This window comes from Porites lutea, chromosome 3, assembly GCF_958299795.1.
Source record: "Porites lutea chromosome 3, jaPorLute2.1, whole genome shotgun sequence".
Classification (NCBI taxonomy): domain Eukaryota; kingdom Metazoa; phylum Cnidaria; class Anthozoa; order Scleractinia; family Poritidae; genus Porites; species Porites lutea.
The window spans coordinates 33,468,054-33,494,973 of NC_133203.1; the positions used below are offsets into that span (position 1 = coordinate 33,468,054).

General features: G+C 39.4%; 1 protein-coding gene across 1 annotated transcript; it reads right to left on the minus strand.

Moving 5' to 3' along the window:
• Positions 1–26,920, minus strand: LOC140932184 (uncharacterized). Its single transcript, XM_073381826.1, has 16 exons — positions 26,630–26,920; positions 26,330–26,471; positions 25,059–25,369; positions 24,765–24,906; positions 23,796–24,106; positions 23,496–23,637; positions 16,777–17,064; positions 16,075–16,392; positions 14,688–14,808; positions 13,727–13,914; positions 12,953–13,137; positions 10,774–10,878; positions 8,094–8,305; positions 5,543–5,583; positions 5,105–5,201; positions 1–205 (listed from the first exon to the last, which is right to left on the minus strand). The coding sequence occupies exons 1-16, from the start codon at positions 26,918–26,920 to the stop codon at positions 1–3; spliced, it is 3,099 nt and encodes a 1,032-aa protein (XP_073237927.1).

Below are 26,920 nucleotides of genomic sequence, written 5' to 3' on the forward strand. Positions count from 1 at the left end.
CTATGCAAAAGACATCTCCTCGTCGTCAATTTCCCCCGTATTTGACTCAGCTGGCACCTGATAGTAATCTTTAGTTTCGTCCAACAAGTTAAAATCTAAATATTCCACCTCCTGAAGTACCAGTTGTTCTAATCTTTCAACCAATTCTGGAAAACTCGGTCGCTCATCAGGGTTCTGCTTCCAGCAGTCTTTCATCAAGGAATAACTAGAAAGTAAAGGGACAAAAGCAGTCTATTTTTAATCGTCGATGATGTCTTTTGATATCCCTAAAGAATCCATGAGGCTTTCACATCATAAACTTTTGTTAAGTTTATACGTTAAATTACAAATTATCATTAGTTGGGGTCCTCATTAGCTTCCTCGCCTTTTTAGTTCGTCAATAATTACGTATAAAATAATCTCATTTCCCGGCAAATTAAAAGACGAATCGATCTATATCTAAATTATAATAAAGTAAAAGACTTTAAATAGCTATACAGCTATTGGAACAGCTACTTATCTATACAACTCTTCCTTCAACACGGACATCGTTGCACTGGACCACCACTAAGTAAGTGGTCGGCGCAAGTACGCAAAAGTTCGGGAAAAGTATCTCGATTTGGCCAAAGAATTGACGCTTGAAAAAGCGGTTGAAATTGGTCGAGACCACGAAACGAATTGAAACAGCCTGAAAAAACTATCGAAGGGTGAAGCCAACTGTGAATGCCATAGAAAAGAAGAAACGTGCAAAACAAATGCGTCCACGAAATAAAGGTGAAGAGAAGAAACCTGAGACTAGCAAGTCCAAAGATAAATGTGGTAGATGTGGTTATGATAAGACCCATAAAAAATGTCCAGCAATGGGACAACAGTGCGGACTCTGTAAGAAGATACAAAGTCCTGCAGATCAAAAGAATTCCACAATCTTGAAGAAGTAGAGGACTCTGATCCAGAAGAAGAAGAAAGTGAGTAAGAATTACCCTCTTGCCAGACATCAGAATGTCACCAGCGCAACTATTAATGGGACGCCGACTGAAAAATGAGCTGTCTATGATGGAAAGTTTGCTTACTCCAACCGGTAACAATCAGAATGAAATCTCCAAACACCTGAAGAAGACTAAAGAACATAAGAAAAAGTACGATGACCGCTATGCCAGCAAGAGTATGTAGGAACTTAAACAGGGTACTAACGTGAGAATGCAGCCTGAGACGGATAGCAAACGATGGAGAGCAGCAACAGTTGTAAGACATCACCACACCCCAAGATGTTATGTAGTGCAAACTGAAGACGGGAGAAACTACCGCCGCAACCGACAGCATCTACGAGTTTGCCCCGCCCCCAAAACAAGAGATAGATCCTGAACCGTCATTGGAGAACAGAGCAAACCTGACCGTTGCCAAGGAAAAGTCTAATCAAGCTGCACCTCCTGCAGTGCTGCCGGATCCACCATCCCAAGAGCAGCATTCTCAGCTTCCCAAAGAGAGCAGTGGAACCCCATATGTGACCCGGAGAGACAGACAAGTAGTAAAGCCCAACAGGCTTGACCTTTAGGGCAGTTCAAGGACTGTGAGAGACATTTTTTTATAAAGGAACGGTGACAATTGCATTTTTTATTATCATTATTACTAGTTATAGCTATCGCTAAGTGCCAACGAGTAAAGATTTCAGAGGCAGTGGCAACCACAGACAGCTTTTTCGCCCTTATTGGGTCCCACCAGCGTGGAACAGCCGTTGGGTTAATGAACGGGGAAAACCCGTGTCTCAAAAACCCTTACTGTGGAGGTGAGTGCAAAGCAGTCTATCAAGCGCCAGCTCTACACAACACAAGTGGGAGCTGTTGGCTGGGAACCGCACACCTTCCACGTCATGCACGGGGAAGGTGGATCACGAATTACCAGTAAATCAAAGCAAGGGGCACACATAACACCAACCCACGAGCTCATGTATTACGTTTAACCCATACATATATTCTACATGTATATTTTCAATTTTTAAATCACGCAAGTTCAACCGTGGAGCATGTGTGGAGGATAATTGTGAATAATGAGAGTTAAAAAACCTTTCGGAAACATCCAAGAAGTAGCAAACTTTTTTTATGTATTAAACATCCAGTCTTCAGTCGACGCTTATATTATACCCTAATTAGAAATCCAAGTTATCTTAGAGTTCGTGTACTAATTTTTTTTGTGAAGCGTCGCACACTGGCGCAGTTGAGCCTGGAGGTACTCACAATTGACTTCATTGTCACGAGACTTCCATTTGCGATCTCGAAAAAATTTTTAACAATTATTCCTCGAGCCCGAATAGGCTCTGAGTCAATAGCCCATGAGGCCGAAGGCCTCATGGGCTATTGACTCAGAGGCCATGAGAGAGAGAGAGGAATACTTGTTTTAGTAAAATCCAACTAGTTGGTAAAAAATATCGAGACAAAACAACTTTAGCTACAATGAGGGACAAAAGTGTTGACACACTTCCATAAAATGGCCCCTTTTTGCATAGTGGATATACTTATCTCCTTCCCCTGTCTACCCCAACCCCTTTCCCCCCAAAATCAATGTTGAATTTCGGACCCTCAAGTGTTCTTTTTACTTCAGACAACATTGATTCGGGGGGTGAGGGGATTTACGGCGTTTAAAAAGAATGAAATAATAAATGAATTAAATGTTTGTTAAAAGCACCCCTTTTAAACAAGTGTGTCAACTACTTTTGTCCCTGATTGTCTGAAATATGTATCTGTGTTTTCCGGCTAGATTTTTGACGCTGCTGAATTTTGTGCGATGACGTTACTCTATGGGCCAAATTGTTTGTTTATAAACAACAATTTGAAAAGTTTCGTCCTGATTTGTAGTATACGTAGAGTAAAATGTACGAGGTGCATGTCATTACTTAATCTTGTACTCCCGCGCGCGTTCCTGATACCCTATCGGGTCGAGAGGAAATCATTTGTGTTGTGATCAATGCCGTTGCTGCGGATGAAATGTTCTCGCAAGTATTATCAATAGTGGAAAAAGGATGGAAACACTACGGTACAATGAAAATTCTTCTGGTAAATGGTTAACGTAAGCGAATGAAGTACTGCAGAGTAACGGAGGGGACATGCATTATTTTTGACATTGACTTGTGCCATTAGTGAAGGGACGTGAACAATATACAGGTTATGCACCTCATAAATGATGAGCCAGCCTTTTGTGCTATGCTCTATATATAGATGTGTTTTTTTTGGAGACCTTTTCAAACCTAACTGATCCAAACCTTAAGCGTAGGTAGGCGTCGAACAGGTTAGACCAGGTAAGGAATGTACTTTTGTAATGATTTTAGATGACCGCCTGCCATTTATTCAGTGGCATGGTTTTCTGTTGATGTTGGATGGACAACTACTTCATTTCCCTGCTCGTAAATGACAGAATGCCAAAGAAATTGTAAGAGACACCAGTTTGTATCATCGCCAAAACAGCAATTACTTTGGCCCAGAAGTTCACTTGATGACAAGGAAAGCGGGATAACACGTGATCGCTGACGGCCGTGCGCTGGAAAATCTTCCTTTTGTATGCGCTAATTCCTCACAAAAGGCAAAAGAAGATTCGGCTATGTAGAGAGTGCTTCGCAATACGTATTCTTGGCGAGAAAAATTCCAGCGATGAGGTGCAAATAAGGAGTTTCAACGGTTAACCACGAGAATACATATAGACATTAAGAGGTCATAACAGACTAATGTTACTTACACAAAGGAAACAGTGTTTTCCTCAGTTTGAGCTGTCGTTTTCTTTGGGAGTCAAATACCAGTTCACGTTTCAAAGCTCTCTTTTCATTTTCTTTGCCGACAATAGACAAAAAGACGCTGTTTCGCTTAAGAAATGCAGTCCAAATACACAGACATATACGCTCATGTCACGCTATTTGCGTTGCGTTGTATGTCACACAGGGTGTTACGAGGTGGGATTGAAAGTAATTGTTTTCGTGTACACTTGCAATGGTTGCTACGCTGTCCTTAGTTTTCTATTGAATTGGCCATGAATTTATCTTCACTTTTCCGTAGTTTCGATATTGAATGCAGTAACGGCCGCTCCTCACTAACGCTCCATATTTCCGTGGCCGGCCAGTGACTATCGCCACTACGTGTCAATCCTTACCCTACCCGTGATTGTTTGCGCCTTAACAATCGGATAAAGTGAAGAACGAGAAATATTCACTTTATTAAAAATATTTTCAGTAGGCATACCCTTGAAATTCATCAAAAGTTGTACATGTGCGCGAGTTTCAGCGTCAGGTTTTAGCTTGTAAACCATATCGACGTTAATTCTGGATATCGCAGCCCTTTTATGACGTCATCACGTAATTCGAATTGGCCCTATAATTCGGTCGTGAATAAGTCAATGTCACCCCCACCACCAATAACATAATTATGTTGTTTAATTTCAGTCAAAATCAGTGTCATGCACGGCTCAACTTGTGTGCAGCAGCACAATTTTGCATTCAGACAATAAGGGACAAAAGTGTTGACACACTTCCATAAAATGGCCCCTTTTTGCATAGTGGATATACTTATCTCCTTCCCCTGTCTACCCCAACCCCTTTCCCCCCAAAATCAATGTTGAATTTTGGACCCTCAAGTGTTCTTTTTACTTCAGACAACATTGATTCGGGGGGTAAGGGGATTTACGGCGTTTAAAAAGAATGAAATAATAAATGAATTAAATGTTTGTTAAAAGCACCCCTTTTAAACAAGTGTGTCAACTACTTTTGTCCCTGATTGTAGCAAAACGCGATTCAGCCCCCATTGTTTTGGTTTTCAAAGCCAACGCTTTTCGCTACTGGTTGGCTATAACATATAGCCCAGTAGTAGCCCAACCGATCAGAACGCAGCATTGATAATAGAACTTTACTTGGATTTTACTAAATCATTATAAAGTCCAGTCTACGTATAATCTATTTGTTATAATGGATTCACAAGTCATTTAGGTATAAGGGGCTCAAAGATGGAAGGTATATGCCTACCTAAAATCGTGGTTCGAACCACCTTAAACGCCATTAAGAGAGAGTTGTCAGTGAACTACCAACAAGAAAGATAAAGGGGAAAAAATCCCTTTTTCCACCGCTAGTCAACATTTTTTTAAAAAAACTTACCAGTCATCCGGGCACAAGTCGGGCTTTTCCATGCGGTATTCTGTCTTTAGACGTCTCATGACATCTATGTTATTTAAAAGCGGATACGGCGAACCACCTATAAAGTATAGACCAAAAATTGATTATTCCCGGAATAGTCATTACGCATTGATAAACTCTTCATAATTTTATACCAGATTAAGACTACAAGTTTTTTCGAAACAAAGAAAAGTAATGAAAATGTGCCAGAAACACTGTCTCCTTAGTTTAGTTTATTTTTTCCTTCCATTTATTTATTTTACAAGCCATTTGTATGGTATTACAAGATTTGAAGATGAAGATGCTATTTGTAGAATGAATTAAATATCAGGTTACAAGAATAAATGGAGAGGGCAGGATATAGTTTCCCTAGTGGGTGTATGGATTTGCTAAAAAGAACCTGTCATTTTGTAACATTACCAAGGGTTGCTATTTCCCACATGACAACTCCAAACGACCAACTGTGAAAAAAAAGTATTATAATGGTTATCTCAAGTTTTTGATATTTAGCATTTAATTAGCGAATTCATCAGATTTTTTTTTCAAACTATATTTTATCAAAACGAAAAGAAAAAACAACACTCAAAAGAAAAAACAACGGCAACTTAACGCAAGAATCACAAAACATATGAGCTCACTAACATCGATGTCAAGATCATGCACGTTAACATCTGGCCCCAGTTGTTCAAAAGTTGGATTTGAAACGCTATCCACCGGATAAATCACTTTCCAACGGAAATGTGTTAGGGAAACCAATTGCGCTATCCAGTGGATAGTGATTTATCCGTGTGCATGGATTTTATAACTCTTCATAAAGTTATTCAATTTTAGACTATCTTAGAGACAAAGAAAAACAAAAAGACACGAAACCCTCTGCAGAAAAGAAAATGAAATTCACAGAGCACCACTGAAAACCACTGTTGGATAAATCAGGAGGGGGAGTGTGAATCCATAACTGATCATTGTCTGGTTAGGGACATTCTTGTTTTATTTGTCTATTTTGTTTGTCCGTGTGTTTCAATTATGTCCAGAAATGCATGCAATGGCGAAAATAGCAAAAAATTTCGAAAAATTGCCAGCCTCTGGCGATTTGAATAGGATGCCAAAAGAGGCCCCTTGGAGACTGGCGACATTGGCAAAATTGGCGGTTTTGGCGAAAATCGCCAGAGGGCTGGCGATAATGGCGATAAACGTCCCGACCCCTAGGAGACTGGCGATTTTGGCGAAAATCGCCAAGGGGTTGGCGATATCCAGAATGTGGCAAATATTCAAACTGGATGCCAAAAGTGGCCCCTTCAAATTAGATAACCAAAGACGTCCCTATAACTGTGAGGCAACATTACTAAAAAAAAGTTCAGAATGTGGCAAATATTCAAATTGGATGCCAAAAGTGGCCCCTTCAAATTAGATAACTAAAGAGGCCCCAATAGCTGTGAGGCAACATTTATCAAATACAACTGAATCAGATATATCACAAAACGGCTTTATTTAACTGTGAAGTAATATTTATCAAATACAACTCAATCAAATATATCTGAAAACAACGAATGGAAGTCGTTTCACTTAAGCTTATGCATTTGTGCCATGTACTTCACAGGTTAAGTAAACATTTTCTTACTTTCGATCTCGCTTGACTTGCCAAAAGTAATGTGATGCGCTGAAATATCACACTAGCATCATTTGCTTTTTTATGGTTTATTCCTTTCAAAGTCTTACCAAACCAAATTTCATGACCCACAGCTAATCCACCAATTACTCGAGGAGACAATCACCAAGTCCTTGAAATGATAATAATTCCTTACCATGGACACTCTAACTTTTGAGGTTCGATGTAGACCTAAACAATCCTCATTGGTGTCAATTCTCTTAACATCGGTGCCATTAACTTGTGAGGCAGCTTAAATCAAAACCGACTGCGAAACGCACGGTTCCTGGCGTTTCGCAGTCGATTGTTTAGGTCTACATCGAACCTCAAAAGTTAGAGTGTCCATGGTAAGGAATTAGTCAGTATCATTTCAAGGACTTGGTGGGTCTCTCCTCGAGTAATTGGTGGATTAGCTGTGGGTCATGAAATTTGGTTTGGTTGGCTTGAACGAACACTCTCTCCCTTTTGTAAATACGCCATTTTCGTCAAAATCGCCACTTTCCAAAGGACCCCTTTCCCATCTCATTTGAATTTTGTTTACAGTTTGGCGATTTTGACGATTAATCGCCATTTTTGCCATTTTCGCCAATGCGTGCATTTCTGGACATTTCTCATTGCACAGCTTCGGACAAAATTTTGAACGGACGAATTTTTACCTGTGCAACCCGTTTATACAAACCACAAATCGTATTACCCTTTTCTGTTCAAAAACGTGCACGTATCCGCCGGTCCTGGCCAATTCCATGTAAAGGAAAGGCGGACTCGTACAAGAGTTTGTCCGTTCCAGGGTTCTATCTAGGGTATTTGAGGGGTAGAAGCTTCCCCCAAAAAATATTGTTATTGTTACAGTATAAAAGTAACTATATCGGAAAATTATCCAGACGCGACGAAGTCAGTGCACATGAAGTAAGTAATACCTGTCTAAGGACACAATTGTGTCTCAAAATGTAGCAGATTGCATCTCAGCGATGTCCCCAGATCCCCCTAGGAGCTCGGGGCCTTCGGCCACTCGGGACTTCTCCCCCAAGCGAAAAATCCTAGATAAAACCCTGCGTTCAAAAATTTGTCCAGACCCGTGTAAATAGGGTCTTGCCTACTTGAGGTTTAAAGCCAGCTTCACACTTGATACCAGTGCAGTATTTTGGTTGTTTTCTTACCATACTTAGTTATCCGTTTACTTACAAAATATAAAGAAAAGCGTGAAAATAATGAAAAAAGTGGAAGAACTGAACACGGCAGGTTTGTTTCTTCATTAGGGTTGGTCTTGATCTTACTGATCTAATCTCTGTTCTGTAGTGCGTGGACTATGTTATACTTTTTACTTACACATCACTCTTGCAACTGAAAATTTGTTCGTACAATGATTCTGGTGCCATCCATTTGATCGGCAGTCTCTTTTGCTTTTTTACTTCGTACATCCCATGATGTAATTCCCGCATCAAACCAAAGTCAGCAATCTTAAGCTTTTTACCGTGTGCCACAAGGATGTTTCGCGCGGCTAGATCTCTGTGAACAAGGCCTTTTTCTGCGAGGTAGCTCTGAAAATTGCAAATAATTAATTGAAAGGATAATCCGATGTCAGTTTAATCTACCGTAGTTAAAATGCCCATGTATAATTTACTGGACTTTATCCGGCAGCTGGAGCTTCTTAAGATAATGATTTCGGGACTAAGGATTTCTTGTAAGCAAGAACTTCTGAGGTTTGTTTTGTAACTACCACTTAAACCAAAAGTATTTAAATTCTTCTATACAATATCAAGCCCTCATTTTCAGGCTTTAAGACCTTTCGAAGGCGGCATTACTAGCTCGCATACAGTGATTAAGACGTGCCTTAATACGGTCTTCCTAGCCTGAGAAATTCGCGAAGCCACCACCGGTTTCCCCGCGAAATAACCTCTGAGAAACGAGCGCAGAAATTCCATACTGATGACGCGTCACTTCTCAGATCTGAATAGTGCTTCTAATTGGTTAAAGCAAATTTCCCGCACGGCACGACCTATCAGAGGCACTACCAAGATCTGGGAATTTCTGCGCTCGTTTCTCAGCTGTCATTTTGTGGGGAAACTAAGGGTGGTGGCGTCGCCAAATGTCAGCTATTTTCTCAGGCTAGGGTCTTCCCAGTGATTCGTAAATTCAGTTTCCTATGAAGTTCCTTCTTGCGTCAACAACCTGCATTTATTTACATATCATTTTTACTTCTGTAAAAACATAAACAGGTTAAAACCGTTCAAAAACTTTTCCAGGAACATTTCCAAGTCGTCGTGACCTATATGTCAACATTGACGTCGCCATGGCATCCGAGTTTTAGCTGAGCTTTAACAGCCTATATATTTCAAAACTTTGCATTATTTCTATGAAAAAAGGTTTTTCTTGTCTATCTTTACTTGATTAAAGCTGTTTATGTAGTCTAGGCTATTTAGTTACTAATTTGAGAAAAATTCAGAATGAGCAAATGGCAGACGATGAGTTCAATTTTCAACAGTACTGGTGTTTATTTCTCTTAAACAATTTCATAACTTGCAGATTTTTTTGCATCCTTCAGTCTATCACAATTACTTCCATTTATTTAAGCAAGAGACCACATTTTCCATGGGTTTGTCGGCTGATAACCCACGCGGGATGTTGGGAAAACACGAGAAAAGCGTGTAAATCACGAGCCGAAGGCGAGTGATTTAAAAGCTTTTCGAGTGTTCTCCCAACATCCCAAATGGGTTATCACGCCGGTAAACCCATAGAAAGTGTGGTCTATTGCTTTTATAAAATAACTTTAAGTTTTCTATGAGTTTACCGGCACATTAAACTATAGGTTTTTAACCAATCAGAACGCGCGCACTATCTTAGTTATTTTATAAATTAGTTTTAGGTAAATTGATATACATTTGATTTATTCAAAATGGCAGGTCCAAGATGGCAGATGGTTCCAGTTCTTTCTTTAATAATAAACAACGTCATAATAAGTGTTAGTTAGGGACTTGTCAGAAATTAGCAGGGGGGAGGGGGGGTTGGAATTTTAAATTTGGGTTCGGAAATGAGGTGACCCATCCCTGCAATGGGAGTGAAATTTGCTAACCCTCCCCTTGACCTTGGCCTAAAATATCATGACCCTCCCCCCTCTTGTATAAACGATAAAATCTAGTTCTTGCAATACACTAGGGTGAGTCAGTATTATGAAAGCTCAAAACATATTTCTAATCTGTTCTTTGTAATGCCATATACATACATTTTAGATGACAGCTGATCACTCGACTCTCCTCTTTCTCCCAGGTTTTTTTTTACAAAATAAAGAACTTCTTTTTTCTTGATCTGTGGGTGAACCTCTAAATGATCACGGACACATATTTCCATGACCCTCCCCCTTTTAACGGCCCATTTTTCATGACCCCTCCCTTTTCTGCAGTCTCAAAAACTTATAACCCTCCCTCTGTTTCCACCCCCTCCCCCCCTGCTAATTTCTGACAAGTCCCTTAACATCTTGATTTTATCGGACACATATTTAAGTATTTTTCTTTATGTCTACTTTGAGAGGAGAAAATTGATGAAGTTTGGATACCGCCAATAAATTCAACAATATGGCATCATAATGACGTGAGATTACGTCATTATGTCAGTCGTTCAGGCGATGAATACGTTATTACGTGCAATTTTGGTGGCCGTAGCATGAGCGATTTTGGAGCAGAAAGGAACAAAAGAAATAAAAACGGTCTGAATAGGGTTAAAATGTTCTATAAAATCGAAAATGGCGTTGACACGAACCTGGTTGACTGTTTTTGAATAAACACTCAGATCGTTTTAGTCAGTTGCATGTTCAAACAATTAAGCAGGATAATGTTAATATAGAGTTTTTAACCGTGCCAAATACCAAGAAGAGAGTTTAGAGACACAAGGAGAAACTTTGTTTTTAAGACCAACTTTTTCTGTTCATGAACTTGCTATCAGTGAGTTTCTGAGGTCTTTCTCATTCAGTTTCGACTTGCATTTACCGAATTAACGACAGAACATTCCTTACCATTCCACGGGCAACCTGCCGGGCAAATGACATGAGATCAAATGGAATGAACGATTCGCAGTCGTAGTCACATTCGTCCTCAGTGTTTTCTGCCAACTCATCCAACTGGACGAAAAGAAAATGGATTTGCACAAATTTGCTCTTGGCAAATATTTTGCAATAATGTGAAAGCGGAAGGGTAAATCTGAGACAAAGATGGCAAATGCCACATTTGTCCCTTGTATACCATCCGGTGTAGATTCGTATGCAAATGTGCTATTTACCATCTTTGCCCCAGATGTACTCCTCACTTTGCTATTTTTGCGACATATTTCAGCCAAGAGCAAATTGATCCTTTACATCAGTTAATGTGGAAAATACAATAATGGGTATTGTACATTCTTCATCGTCATCGGTATCATTTTTTTCTTTGTACAACTTATAAAGAGCTGACTTAGAAGGCCCTGACCTCTCACAAAACCCGACTGTCTTCCACTCTTCTTTTCCTATGCCACACCATACTAAAGTCAAGAGCAAGATCAAGGTCACTGCTATAATTTAAAACTGTAAGTCACCATAAATCTTAGTCCGGAGAAATAGGGAAATAAATCAACGACGCAGAGAAGTAATTTGATTTGAAGAAAATAAATACAGCCACAGGAAACAGACCCTCACCCAAGAAAGTCCAGATGACTCGGCGAATACCTAATCGGGCGGGAAAATTGTTTGTATTTTCTTCTTACCCTGCGAACGTGCGTGGTAGCTCTGTCGAATCTACAATCCCTGATAAAAGCAGTTGGGTAGGTTGTTCAGGTTTAAAGCAGTTCATTCTAATCCTCAAGAAAGATGGTTTTCCTTTCAACCAAATTTTCTTCGTCCCCCCCTTTCCCCCTATGCAATGTTGGGATATAACACTACAATTAGGCGCATAAACACTTAAGTTTTGTTTAACATTGGGCGAGGGGCGGGGGGTAGAAAGTAGAAGCCTTCCTATCACTTTTGACGATGATCCTAGAGCTTTAGCTATTTACGGTAGTCACATAAACTTGTCATGACGCATGAAGAGACCATTCTGAAAGTAAACCCACAGTGAAGCATAATTTTGTTTCTTTGGGAAGCAGCATCCATAGAGTTTTTCGTTGTGGTTATTGGGACAGGGTGTTTTTCTTATTGTGTTAGTTTGCCCAAGTAGCTCCATACCAGATGAACAGTGACACTCTGTTTCCTTGTTCCGGCATTCAATTCTTCGCTCTTCAAACTGGCATCTGGGTTTCTCAGGGTCGAACTGCTTATCTGTGAAGGTAATTACGACAGCAGCCACAAAATAGATAAGTTGCCTATGCCGTCCAGTTTATCAAAATGGATTTCAGTTTAAATACTTTCTAAATGTTGCTTAAACATTATACGTTATTACTGCATCTTACAGTCAAACCCCGCTGACGGACACTGAGGGAGCATAGAAAGTGTCCGTATTAAGCGGGTTGAATTTAGAGAAAATGTAAGGGGTTTCTTCTCCCAGGTACCAAGCAAGCTGTCCGTTATAATGAGGTGTCCGTATTAACGGGTGTGTGTAAAGCGGGATTTAACTGTACATTCATGAACGTGGCAGCACGACATAAGTACTGAGTACCGGCTCGATTTAAAGCTGCTGTAGCGTCTCTTTCCATAAAGGCCGATACACACGAGGGGTTTTGCTCCCGGAGCATGCTCCAGGGGCACGCTCCGGGAGCAAAGCTCCACCGTGTGTACCAACGATTTCATGGGTATACTTTATCCTCGGGAGCAGAATTTCCAACCCGCAAAATGCTCCACGATATTTAACCAGTTGAATATTTGGGAGTAAGCTCCCGGGGCAAATTGAACGAACTTGAAAACGCCCCCTCGTGTGTACTGACACTTTTTGTTGCACGCGGATTAATACGCCAAATGTAAAACATTAACCAATCAAATTAGCCAATATTTTCGTCCACAATTCCTTTGGAACCCTTGACTCGAGCTCAAAATTCAACATGGCGTCGACTGAAAGTATAGAAGTTGATGAGCTCGAATTTTGCGTATGGCATTCTCATGTATTCACAAAAACCGTCTGAAAATCAAACCAGAATTCAAGCAGGAAAATGTGGGCGTTTGGTAAAAAACAAGTCGGCGTTAAAATAGTCAATAGCTTATTTTATCTTATTTTATTTTTTATCTGAAATACCTGACTTCTTTTTCGGCGAAGCCAACAAAGCAAGTCTCCATGAGCAACATACTCCATGATCAAAAGAAATGGTTTCGTTGTCGTCCAACAGCCAAGGAAACTCAGCACGTTCTGATGTTTCCCCACCTCTTTCATGAGTTCTATTTCATCCAGGAATTGCCTTTTTTCCTCTTCGCTTGCACCGTCTTTAACAGAAAGCAGATAGTTGATTACTAGTATCGGTGGGTTATTTTGATTACCTGACACTTAAGACAATTTACCGCCTTCCCCGGAAGAAATGCCTTATCCTAACCTCTTGAAAGTATTCATGCCACGTGTAACCTCCTAATGCGAAGTTTTAAGGAGGACGTTAACATACGCCGACGAATTTTCCTTTCCCTTTTGGAGCCAGGAAAAAATCTTAAGAATTCAACGGCACGGCTCTTTAGAAGACCACTTTTTAGTGATAGGGATTCCGTGGTTAAATAAAGGTATTGCTTACTTACTTACTCCAGTAAAATTCGCCAACATTTGACAAATCAGTGGGCGGGTTCAAATAGACGCGATAAAGTTTGAAAGTGGGTAAATTAATTTTCTAAGGGACGTTGCTGTCACCTTTGAAGCCAAACATAAATCAGCTAAGGTATTTCCCAAACAACACAGCACAATGTTGTGATATGAAGACCAGCAGTAAGCGATCGAAATGTCGCGGTTAATAACAAAGCGACTCTCGTGAGACGATTGATAAATGAACGCTATAATATCATTTTATGTGTACAAGAAGTTCCCTCTTACCACGCAATTGTTTTATGGCAACAGTCATTTCGCTTCTGCTTGTTTTCTCCAAATCAAAGTACTTTAAACCGTCTTTCAATTTAGCTTTTCGGACTTTTGAAAACGCTCCCTGTCCCAAATTTTCGATAAATTCTGTTCTCATTGGAGAAATTTCACAATGATCCAATACTTGAATATCTTTTGCGGTTCTGAAAAGAGTGGTGAGCAAAATAAAATATTATAAATGAATTAAGAAGTTTAATCCCCATATTCCCGCATTAAAAATGAATTACTATGCCGACCGCGGTTTACAATATGTAGAAAATTTACAAAAACCTTCTTGAAACTGGAGTTTACAATATAATAATTAAAATAGTATACAAAAATAAAGTTCAATCATAGCTACTAAAGATTGTACTAACCTAACAACAAATCGCGGACTGAGAATTGCATTAACACTTCAGTAACTTTTAAAAGATATTGAGTTTGCCAGCCTAGTCCCTAAGCGTTCTCGGCTCGGTCAATCCTGGACTCTACCGTGAGCTGTGACGTCACCGAGAAACACTCGCCCGCTCTTTCTCAGACTTCGCGCGGACAATTGGGCAAGAGAGAACGCCTAGGGACTAGGCTGTGAGTTTGCTATTATAAGGACACTACTACGGAAGAAGCTTCGCCTAGAACGCTTGATTTTTCATTTAAAAGACGAGTTAGACTTTCTAAGGAAATAAGTTATGGGCGATAGTCCTAATCGTGGTTACATGTTTTGACAAGGGCCCGCCTTTGTAATTTTATCAAAAGTCCTGATACAGAGTTCATTGCGCCTGTCCTCAAGTCTAACGATTTTAGCAAGCTGTAAGGCTTCCTGCTATGAGGGAGGGGGGTATATCACAGACATAAAAACAAAGAAGGAATGACTGTGAATTATAAACAGAGAAAAAAAAGCGTCACACAAGTCTCCGTGTGTTCGTTTCTGTACACTTACCTTTTAGCAGCAGGGGGTTGTTCAGCTTTGTTGTAATAATACTTCACACCAATAACTAGTACAATAACCACAACCAGAGCGATAGAAAATACGATCAAAAAGATACTTCCCGATGAAAGACCTTTAATGTTATGGAGAAAAACGAAAAGACAACAACAAAGAAAGAAACAAATTGACATTAATGAAAACAAATCAACGACAACTCTCACTCGCTCATTCACTCACTCTCTTGCTCGCTCGCTCACTCACTCACTCACTCAGGCGCTGTGTTTACAATCTTCCGGATAGCTTTTCGTGCCAACACGAATGGGCTATCCGTTATAGCACGAACACCTATCTGATATGTGACATCTGATATGTGACTCTCCACTTAAGAGATCAACGAGACGCAGCTTCGCTCCGTTACAGAATTTGAGCGGAATTCACTGTCCCTATGTGTGAACAGAAGCCCTGTATGGTTTCGCGCAGGCGCAATAGCTATCCGGTACAGTGTGACTGAAATAGTCTAAAAAAGACAGTTCTAGACGGTCGACAGTACTCCTGACCCGGCCGTGTCGGTCATTGAGCCTCTATACCTTTTTTTCAGTTTGATATTTTAACTATGTTGATAGTTAATATCATAGGTGACGAATTACTCCTTAATTTTGGCGCGAAATTTCAGCGTTAATTTGTAATTTCACATGTGAAATTACAAAATTGCCATGGCAACCTTCCGTACGTCTCAGTGTCAAGATGGCGACGAAGTTTTAAAATGCCGTGAATGAAGATGACAGGGCACAAAAAGACGCTTTAGAAAACCTGAACACACAAGAGAACATCAAGAAGGATTCTAACAGGTATTTTGCCGAAAAATTCGGAAAAATTCTGAACTTTATAAGCCAAATTTAAGGTCTAAACATTTGAGAGACTGGAGTTCTCGATCGATACAATCCAGGATAAACATGTCAAAAATCCAAGATTGCTAACGTAATTCGCCACCCATGATATTAACAGGTAATCAAATGGTATACTCGTGAAATTAGGGAATAATTTCACTTGCGTTTTGTTCAAATCCTAATAATTTCCCTCGCCTAAAGGCTCGGGAAATTATTAGCATTTGGACAAAACGCGCGTGAAATTATTCCCTAATTTTGATTACACATACTAATCTAGGTAATTTGCCATTTTGACACTGTTAGAGTTGAATAAAGTTAAGACGTTTCGATTTAGAGAAAGTGCAAATGAATTAGAACAAAACACTAGCTATAGTAAATTCTGTTATATTAACCGGCCTACTCTGTTACTCGTAGTACTTGTATTTATAACGGTAAAATCTTGGAGTAAGTATCAGCGGAACTAGTCCGTTTAAAAACCATTAAAATATATAGAAGTTTAAAATTTTACAAACTTTTATGGGATTTAAAAACACTCCGGCCCTCTTCCGTTGTTACTGATCGCACAGTAGAGGGAAGACTCCGTCCCAGGATATTCCACGCTAAAACTTCAAACTCATATGTTGTAACACACTTCAAAGTCAGCTCGAGCTTATTGGCGTCTGGGTCTGTGACGTTTATCTCATTCCACTCGCTTTTAGTTGCTTTCTCTTCCTTGTAGCGAATCTTGTAGAAGAGAACTGGGCACCCCCTGGGAGTCGGCCCAGTCCACTGCAGAGTAGCCACGCATCCCTTTGACGTAATTTGTTTAATAACTGGCTTGTCAGGGATATCTGTAAGCATATTAGTTTGAAAATTATTGATTTAGAATTGTTGATTTTCTACTCATTTTAACAGACCTGATTATTGAGCTTTCTCCTTTTGTTGGTCACGTGATCAATTAAAATAAAGACTTGACACTAAAGGAAGCAAGAGCAATATAACTTTCAGAAAAGGAATGCGCATGTGTAAATCAGTAACAACGCCAATTTTCAGGCCACTGCTACTCAATGCAGGTTTTATTTTTAACGAATAAATTAATTATTATTAATGACGAACACAGGCCTCCCTCCCCCAAACCTCGCGAGGCTCTGCGATAAATGTATTTTTATGTATTTTTATTGAACGACGGAATGCATGTATGAACGAACGAACAAATATAATACAGAGAGAATTACCTGCAGATGCTTTCAGTTGATTTTCAGTCCAGTTACTGTATCCAACATTTGTTATTGCCCTGACACTTACTGCATAAGCAGAATTGGGAATTAGATCAGATGAAAACGTGTAACTTTGAGTGTCACTGGAAACGTTAGTGACTTTATCTGAACCACTCTTGACAGAAACAAGTTTTACTTGATATCCAGCAGTGAGAATATCTTTTTGTGTGTATCGCTCCCATGTCAAGGTAAATCCACAATTTTCAAATACCAGAATCGTAATATTTGGCGGAGGTAGGAAAAAAGCTGCAGATATCAATGAAAAAAAGTTAATGATTAAAACTGATTAGTTTGTCTTTATTATGAGGCTACGTCTTTCTCGGTTATACTTTGCTTTAGTAAAGATGAAACTGCTCATGAATTACCAATACGAATGGAGGTACAATTTATTAGCTCAAAGACTTAGATTCTCTGTTTGAGAGTGATATGAAAACACATTGCTCCACGTACTGGGGGACTGTGTTTATACGATCAGTGCTGGAACATGAAGTCTTAGTCTTAAGAAATGATGTTTTCGGAAAAGAAGTTGTGATTTCTTTAAATCTGGCTAAAACAATGAGACCGTAATAAGGTGTATTAAGGTAGATGCCAATTGATCATTTGCTTATGATTCAGTATAGATTACGTAACCGACTAAGAGCTCGCCCTCTCAACTATGCTCAATCAGGAGTCCTGGCTCAATTTAGTGACTCAACTGACGATTCTGAAGTGAAAACATATGCTCTTTCTGAGTGTTCACCACAATCTTTGGCATAACAACATCGGTTTGACCCAGAAATTGACTTGGTTCTGGGCGCGCTTAACAGATAACAGTCAGAACAGTAATTGAATTTGAATTATATTGGTGCCTTATTTCGAATCAACGAATTTGCCTCTGCTTGGAAAATGTGCTCTTTGGAATTTTGACGGAAAATGCTTGCCCTTTACTTCAACTGCTGAACTATTTTATAATTATTGGAAAACTCTATTTGTGGGACTGTAGAAGCAAACAAATCCTTCCAAACATTTATGGATTTAGGACGAAGATCATCGCTAAATATGAAACAGAAGAAAAAATCAGCAACAAAGAATTCTTTAAAAGAAAGTGGATACTGACGCCTTATTTAAGTAAACTGTCTTAACTCCGTACTATTTCATTGCCCTGTTGTACTTTTTTCTAATTTCTTTTAGCCCTGTAATAATTTCTCTGTTAATGTCTATTGTTAGAGTGTTTTTTTTTTTGTAGTATTGTAAGTGTAATTATTTAATGTGATTATCAATAAATATATTTAAATTAAAAAAAAAAAGATCGATTTGACCCAGAAATTGACTTGGTTCTGCGCGCGCTTAACAGATAACAGTAAAATAAGTTATGACTTTTCTTCATCATTTTTGTCCGAACGATTTTAGCATTTGTTGTCCTGTAGCAATTTTCTTACTCTTATGAGAAATGAAGCAGGAGAAATTCAAAATTAATGATCATCTGCTAACGGCTGCTATTTCACATCAACACCATGTAATAACATAGAATACAACATCTTTTTATGATAGAATTTTAAGTAGTCCACAGTGAAAATTAAAAAGATTTGTTTCAGCCCCAAAAAGTGCTAATTCAGCCCTACAGGTCAATGTCTGATTCAGCCTCTTCTGGAGCCATAGAGCACAATTTAGGCAAAAACAGCCCCATCAAAAGCCTATTCCAGCCCACGCTGGGACTGAATCCTACCCAAACGGCTTCCGATACTATGGGGGAGAGTGCTTGTCCCTCCACTTGTGATTTCACCGTGGCAACAGTGGATCCCAGTCTCTCACAAGCTGCTTTTGCTTGAACCCAGTTCAGTTTCGTGTTAAAGACGCGATAGCATGAGCCATGAAAGTACAACCAGTTGTTCAGACATATCGCTAAAAGTTACAATAAGTAAAAATTTCACTTGTAGATGCCACAGCTATATTTTATGTGCAATGCATTTTTTTTAAACTTTCTGAACGAAAAGAACCGTATATTTTTTCTTAATTCTGCGAAAAATAAGTATGTTTAATTTCGTTAAAACTTACTCTAAGAATTTATCCTCAAATAAAAAGTTTTCTCGCAATAATCAAAACTGACGCGATGTCTCTCTGTTTTGCCATTGTGTGGGCGGCAGATTCGCAATACTTGGTAAGTTTTCGACAGTTTGATGAGAAAATGGTTGATAAATAGATTTATTCTATAAAACACCAATTTCGTGTCGTCTTTCTTCCCTTCACCGTTTCTCCTTGGACAAACTGATGTTTCCCCCACCCGTTGTTGAGGTGAGAATTTGTTGCTGTTTACTGGCACACGCGCTCACTTCGAAGCAATAAACAAATTTGCTCAAATGACTCAACAGAAGCATTCGAGCTCTGACGAACGTTAGCTTATTATCCCAATACCTTTGTTATTAAAATTTCAGCCATTATAAAAGTAATGCAGATCTCCTGATTGAGGATATCCATGTAGCAGGAGTTTGAGCCAAAAATATCCCTGAATGAAACATTCGTCTTCAAACAAAGGTTTTGAGTAATTTATAGTGTTTACAGAAAAGCGGGACTGGGATTGGCCTGGGTTTTAGAATAAGAAACTGGAAATACTCATTTTCCCTCAGTAACTGATACATTTTCACAATTCCAAAACAATTAAAAGCCGAATTCGGAAATACTTTCAGGAATTGTTTTGAGAACTTTTTCCATTCTCAGTTTTCTGAAATTCTTTTGGCAATCTTATTTTATCACTAAAACCTTATACCACAATTTATAAGTCAATAACAACAGCAAATTTTTTTCATTGGTCGCAACGCTGAATTTCGCAGCAATGACAGTGTAAAATTGGGAAGCCGTAAACTGGGCCGCATTTACGCCCAACCCTTCCAGAAACGACTGGGAAGAGTCAGTTTTGCGCATTGTTTCAAAAACTCTGTTGTTGCCGTTTTTTTTTTCATCATTATCGTCTACATTTATGCGTCCTGTTTTTACACCAGTCGACTTCAAAGTCTCAGAGGTTAAATAAGTCAAGGAGTATCACCGGTCAAATCGAATTTTTGATATCAATGCTAGTTAATGGCTGCAGTCTGTCTCCAATTTCCTTCCTAACGCTTCGAAACCAGATGAGTTATTAAACAAAGTTCGTCATACAGATAAGAACACTGAGGATAAAAATGACGCTACTTGTTGCAGCTCCTGTGCCTGAGGAACAAAACATGGAGCAAAGATAACTAAAGCAATAACGATGAAGACTCTCTTCATGGCTAAATTCCAAAAAAACGGAAAAATCATCTTAGCCTAATGAGTTTTGTTTTAAACACAGATGTTGTAGTCTGTTCCTTCGACTTGACGTTTGTAATTTATTCGAATTTATCCGTACGTCACGTAGTAGTTCACTTTCGATATCAGTCGATCACTCAATCATCTTTTGTTTGTCCAACAACCATTATAACCTGAGTGGTTATTTGGACATCAAAGTTCTAACATGGCTACGAGTATTATATGATGGATATGATGACTCAGTCAATTCCAGTTTTTTGAAAGGAGGACATCTTGTCCCTAAACTTGACTAAAGTTCTTCCTTCTTAGGAAATCCCGCGCTTTCAGGTGTTGAATTAAAATATCTGTTTTCTGAAAGTAGGACATCTTGTGCGTATTTATTATCATTATCAGCAGCAGCTGGGCAAATGGAGCTAATTTTAATAAATAGAAATACATAAAATACTAAGTTCAAATAAACTAAAATCATTTTACGTCGTAAATCAATACTAGAATCCATTTAATCGTTCCGATTTAATAACTATTCAGCTCACTATTTAGCCGCCATTAAATCAATACAAGACTCCGCTTAGTATCGAAAACCTGCCTTCCTTCACGTCACCTAAGACCACACTTACATTTTGCAAATACATGCCACTTAAAATACCCTATTCATTTAGCGGTAAACAATGTATATCTATGAAATACTGTGAAAGGTTTGAACCCAGGAGTCATTTCAAAAGTAGGTTGAGTTTGATCGTCCGGGTGAACGTAGTCCTGAATAGGACTGTTGTTGTTGACAATGACTGACGTTTCGACAACCTGTGCGGTAGTCATCTTCACAGTCAAAGTGAATTGTATCACGTCAGTTGATGGTATTATACTCTTGCTTATTGATCTGATTGGTCAATTACCTTGGGATGTTATTGGTCGTCTGTCAGGTAAGCCGTCATGTTATTGGCTATGAAGACTCGTAATCAGTAACTGGTGCGTTTCGATCCGTCTATTGTCACAGTTAAACAGTCGTCTATTGTTAGTCAAATTGTCAGTTCTCCAGTCGTTCTATCGTAGTTAGTTTTGCTTGATCTCGTCAATAAGTCGTCTGTACGGCGCTGGTAACTGTTGGCTATGATTCAGAGTTAGTAAACCAACTTTCTAAAGTAAGACGTTGATAGTAGCCTGTAGAATGCGTTATACATGTCGCAAAGTCCCAGTCAATTCGATGTTTCGTCTGTAAATGGTGCTCAGCAATGTGATTGTTGACGTCACCATTCCTTGTCGCTCGTTTGTGTTCGGTCAGTCGCGTGCTAAGGTTTCTGCCGGTTTCACCAATGTAAGAAGCCTGGCAGTCGCGGCATTTGATCTTGTATACTGCTCCCTGTCTGTCCTCCGGTTGTGTTTGTCCTTGACATCAGTAAGCAGTCGCCGTAAAGTGGTTATCGGTTTGTGCAATATACGGTATAGTCGCTGTCGTAACAGGGCCAGAGTTGATCTGAGTGTTGGAATCAGTGTTACTGTGAGTGTTCCGTCTAACAAAGTCCGTGTTGTAACACAACTTTACAATATAGGTGCTGCACACAAACCGATAACCACTTTACGGCGACTGCTTACTAATGTCAAGGACAAAAACAAACTGGAGGACAGACAGGGAGCAGTATACAGACAGACTTTCTTACAGACAAATGTATAGAAAATTTTAAAAAGTGGTTCTAGGTCTTTTAGCGCATGTAACGCCCTCAATTTTTTGGAGTAGAATCCTTAGGAATGAAGCTTTAGTTTACAATTCATATTTTTTCAGGACAGCCGTTCTACGGAAATTATTCGACATTAGATTCTCATACAAAGACTGTAATTTCTCACGCGTTTGCCTACTTGTCAAGACGCAGCGTCGAAAACCCTGACAAGGTCTATGCTGTAGTATCATGGGTAGTGGATACCTGAAATCTGCAGTTAACTTGCAAAAATGCTGTAATAAATGCTGTAGTACCCATTGAGGGAATAATCTTACAGCGGTTACCACTAACACGCGCCCTCAAAGGGTTTTTTCCTCGGTTCAAACCTGCGTTTTGGTGGATGTCAATCAACCGTTACCATGGTTTTTCACGCGTTGGCCGGTTGGCCTAGAGAAGATTCTTTCTCCGTTTCTTGAGCACTCGGAATATATGTCGGCGTTTAAGCCGTTTTTGCAATATTTTGCTGCAGGATCTGACACCGCTTCATGTCAAGATTATGAGGAGAAAGAATTTGTTGAGTGTTTCTCGGAGGAAACTCAAATTATCGTCATATTTTCACACTGTAAGTTACAACCACATAAGCTTTCTCAATCGCTCGCAACTCGTCTGAGTTCTTGCTAGTTCTGGTTTCTATTCCATAACATGAAGAATGATAAGTAGTAAAATTCATTTTCGCAAACAGCCTCCATTCAGAGGAAACTTTTTCCCTTTTCGGTGTGATATCTTTTGTTTCTTTCAATTTATACTAGCTTCTTGGCAATTCAGTCGTCCACAGCTCCCGTGTTTTCATACATCAAATAAATAAACAACCTGAAAACCGTTACGTAAACTATAGAGAATGTTTCGGCTATTTCACTCAGCTCGCAGAGACCTCGTTGTTTTAACAACGTAATCCTTCATCTTAATAAAATAATTCATCTTAATCATCTTAATAAAAAAGCCGTCGTCGTTCGAAATTATTCGCCCTTCATTCAGCGATGAGGGAACCTTCTCTGTCAGAGCGCGTGGAAAACCATGGAAACAGTTGATTGACGTTCACGAAAACTCAGGTTTAAACAGACAGAAAAAAAACCCTTCAAAGGCGCGTGTTAGTGGTAACAGCTGTAAACTGCTTAACACTCTTTTTAACGTTTGCGCTATTAACAGTTTTCTGATCGTTTGTTGTTTTTTTTTCTTATTGCAGCACCCGGTCTAAATTGATTTTCGCACGACAGTTGACCTTAAAAAAGCGATGATTTAAAAGAGCTGTTTAACTGTAAACAGTTATCGGCGCCCGAATTTAGTAAAACGGAGCGGGTAACCATCGTTAAAAGCGAAGTATACTCACTAGCTCTCCTCTTCAAAACTATTTGTGAAATTTCATAGCTGAAAAACCTCGATAATACATGCTCAAAAAGCGGCTTAAGCTTAAAATTTATTCAGAGGCACCCAACGACGGTTTCCTCCTAAATACATTGAAACACTTTTTTGGCTCTCCAGAGTACTTTTAGGTCTTTAATTTTAATTTTATTTATTTTAATTTATTTTATAAGCTTCGAAAATTGTACATGAATCGAACGATCATCTAGAAATTTTTAGCCTTCCTCAAGTAATAGAAAATTGTAGGCGGCAATATTTGGCTCTCCGAACAGATATTTTACTCAAAACAGTCGTTGGATGCCCCTGCTTTTTGTTGATTTTCACGAAAACAAACAGTATTGTCGGTACCTGATGGACATCCCAAGAGTTCCATCCTCATAGAAATATGGCCATGCCACGTCCTAGGATGCACCCGTATGTAGCGTGCATTTATGGAAGGGTGCAAAACGTTCAAAACCACGGTGTTGCGGTCCGTGTTTCCATTGAAGACCTGCAGCGGGAAAATAAAGTGTTAAGGTTACACTAATAAGGGACTTGTGGAGGCTAATACGGGTCTGAGGTTTTGAGACATTTTAATGTTACCGTGTCGAGATTCGATTAGTTAATTGCTTGAGTTTCTCTTGCTACGATTTTCATTGGTTTCCATACCTTGCTGTTCTGATAAGATGTATAGGTGGTGCCGTCGCTGCTGTAGGAAATAGTAAAGTTCGTAACCCATTGATCGTCGTCTTGTCTTCCCTGGATTTCTATTCCTGTCACTTCGGTTTTGCCTTCAAGATCGACTTGTAGCCACTGATGAACGTCATTTTGACGAGCGGACCATGCGCCACCCTTACCTCCTCCAGGCTTGAAACTGAGTCTGCCATTGGTGGCGCCTGTTCCAGCGTTGTACTCGGTTGACGCTGTGATCTGGCCATCGGTTATTTTTTTGATCTCCATCCCGAGCGGGCCGAAACATGCTTTGCAAAGAATATTGCACGATTAGTGCGTGCTATTAAATTGGATGAAGTGATTCTAAAACAGCTTATTTGGGCCTGTGATTTTGTGATGCACGTAGTAGGAAAAGTGAACTGCAGTCGAGTGAGTATGCGAGTAAATAGTTTACCGCTGTTGTGCAAGTCGGAGGGAACCTTTTTCAGGGGCACCCACGACAGTTTCGTCCTAAATATATTGAAACACATTTTAGGCTTTCCAGAGTACTTTTAGATCTCTAGAGATGCATTCTAAGCGGCGCTATAGAATTTGAATCTGTTCGGTCATCCCAGGGGAACTTGAGTCGTTTCGAAACTACAAGGGCTTCAGTATTATTTTTCCGAAAACTTTACCTGCGTTTTAACATATTACGAATGTTAGAATTTTTCTGATTCCTCTCTCCATCACATTTAAAGGGGAGTGAAATTTGAAAAATTGAACTTCAGACAATCGTAGGGAATTTATTTTATAAGCTTTTTAAATTGTACATGAATGGAACGATCATCTAGAAATTTTTAGCCTTCCTCAAGTAATAGAAAATTGTAGGCAATATTTGCCTTTCCGAACAGATATTTTACTCAAAACAGTCGTTGGATGCCCCTGCTTTTTGTTGATTTTCATAAAAACAAACAATATTGTCGTTACCTGATGGACATCCCAAGAGTTCCATCCTCATAGAAATATGGCCATGCCACGTCTTAGGATGCACCCGTATGTAGCGTGCATTTATGGAAGGGTGCAAAACGTTCAAAACCACGGTGTTGCGGTCCGTGTTTCCATTAAAGACCTGCAGCGAGAAAATATAGTGTTAAGGTTACACTAGTAAGGGACTTGTGGAGGCTAATACGGGTCTGAGGTTTAGAGACATGTTACCGTGTCGAGATTCGGTTAGTTAATTGCTTGAGTTTCTCTTGCTACGATTTTCATTGGTTTCCATACCTTGCTGTTCTGATAAGATGTATAGGTGGTGCCGTCGCTGCTGTAGGAAATAGTAAAGTTCGTAACCCATTGATCGTCGTCTTGTCTTCCCTGGATTTCTATTCCTGTCACTTCGGTTTTGCCTTCAAGATCGACTTGTAGCCACTGATGAACGTCATTTTGACGAGCGGACCATGCGCCACTCTTACCTCCTCCAGGCTTGAAATTGAGTCTGCCATTGGTAGCGCCGGTTCCAGCGTTGTACTCGGTTGACGCTGTGATCTGGCTATCGGTTATTTTTTTGGTCTCCATCCCGAGCGGGTCGAAACATGCTTTACAAAGAATATTGCACGATTAGTGCGTGCTATTAAATTGATTACGTGATTCTAAAACAGATTATTTTTATTTAAATCAGCTTACACTCTTTTTTTTTTATAAGAATGTTGTTTTCCAGGGCCAGGCTGAATATTCTTACTTTTCCGCTGATTTTAGGCTGTAAATATTCTTGTATTATTCTTAATAATAGCTTATGACATTTCCGAATTAGAATATATTAAGGTATCAATTATAGTTTTGTTAAATATAGTTAGCTAGTTTTGCCGTTTAAAGAAAGGAATAAATTGAAAAGGTATATTTGTATTGTATTTACAGATTTTCACCACAGGAAATTATATCCTTTTCAAAATCTCAGCCTGGAGTTTATTCTTAAAGTATTCTTAAGATTTCGCAAATTTCAGCCTCGATATTCTTATAAAATATATTCTTATAGAAAAAAAAGAGTGTATTTTAAGTCGGAGGGAACCTTTTTCAGGGACACCCTCGACAGTTTCCTCCTAAATAAACTGAAACACATTTCAGGCTTTCCAGAGTACTTTTAGATCTCTAGAGATGCATTCTAAGCGGCGCTATCGAATTTGTATCTGTTCGATCATCCTAGGGGAACTTGAGTCATTTCGAAACTACAAGGGCTTCAGTAATATTTTTCCGAAAACTTTACATGCATTTTAGCATATTACGAATGTTAGAATTTTTCTGATTCCTCTCTCCCTCACATTTAAAGGGGAGTGCAGTTTGAAAAATTGAACTTCAGACAATCGTAGGGAATTTATTTGATATGCTTCGTAAATTGTACATGAATCGAACGATCATCTAGAAATTTTTAGCCTTCCTCAAGTAATAGAAAATTGTAGGCGGCAATATTTGGCTCTCCGAACAGATATTTTACTCAAAACAGTCGTTGGATGCCCCTGCTTTTTGTTGATTTTCACGAAAACAAACAGTATTGTCGGTACCTGATGGACATCCCAAGAGTTCCATCCTCATAGAAATATGGCCATGCCACGTCCTAGGATGCACCCGTATGTAGCGTACATTTATGGAAGGGTGCAAAACGTTCAAAACCACGGTGTTGCGGTCCGTGTTTCCATTGAAGACCTGCAGCGGGAAAATAAAGTGTTAAGGTTACACTAATAAGGGACTTGTGGAGGCTAATACGGGTCTGAGGTTTTGAGACATTTTAACGTTACCGTGTCGAAATTCGATTATTTAATTCCCTGAGTTTCTCTTGCTACGATTTTCATTGGTTTCCATACCTTGCTGTTCTGATAAGATGTATAGGTGGTGCCGTCGCTGCTGTAGGAAATAGTAAAGTTCGTAACCCATTGATCGTCGTCTTGTCTTCCCTGGATTTCTATTCCTGTCACTTCGGTTTTGCCTTCAAGATCGACTTGTAGCCACTGATGAACGTCATTTTGACGAGCGGACCATGCGCCACTCTTACCTCCTCCAGGCTTGAAATTGAGTCTGCCATTGGTGGCGCCTGTTCCAGCGTTGTACTCGGTTGACGCTGTGATCTGGCGATCCGTTATGTTTTTGGTCTCCAT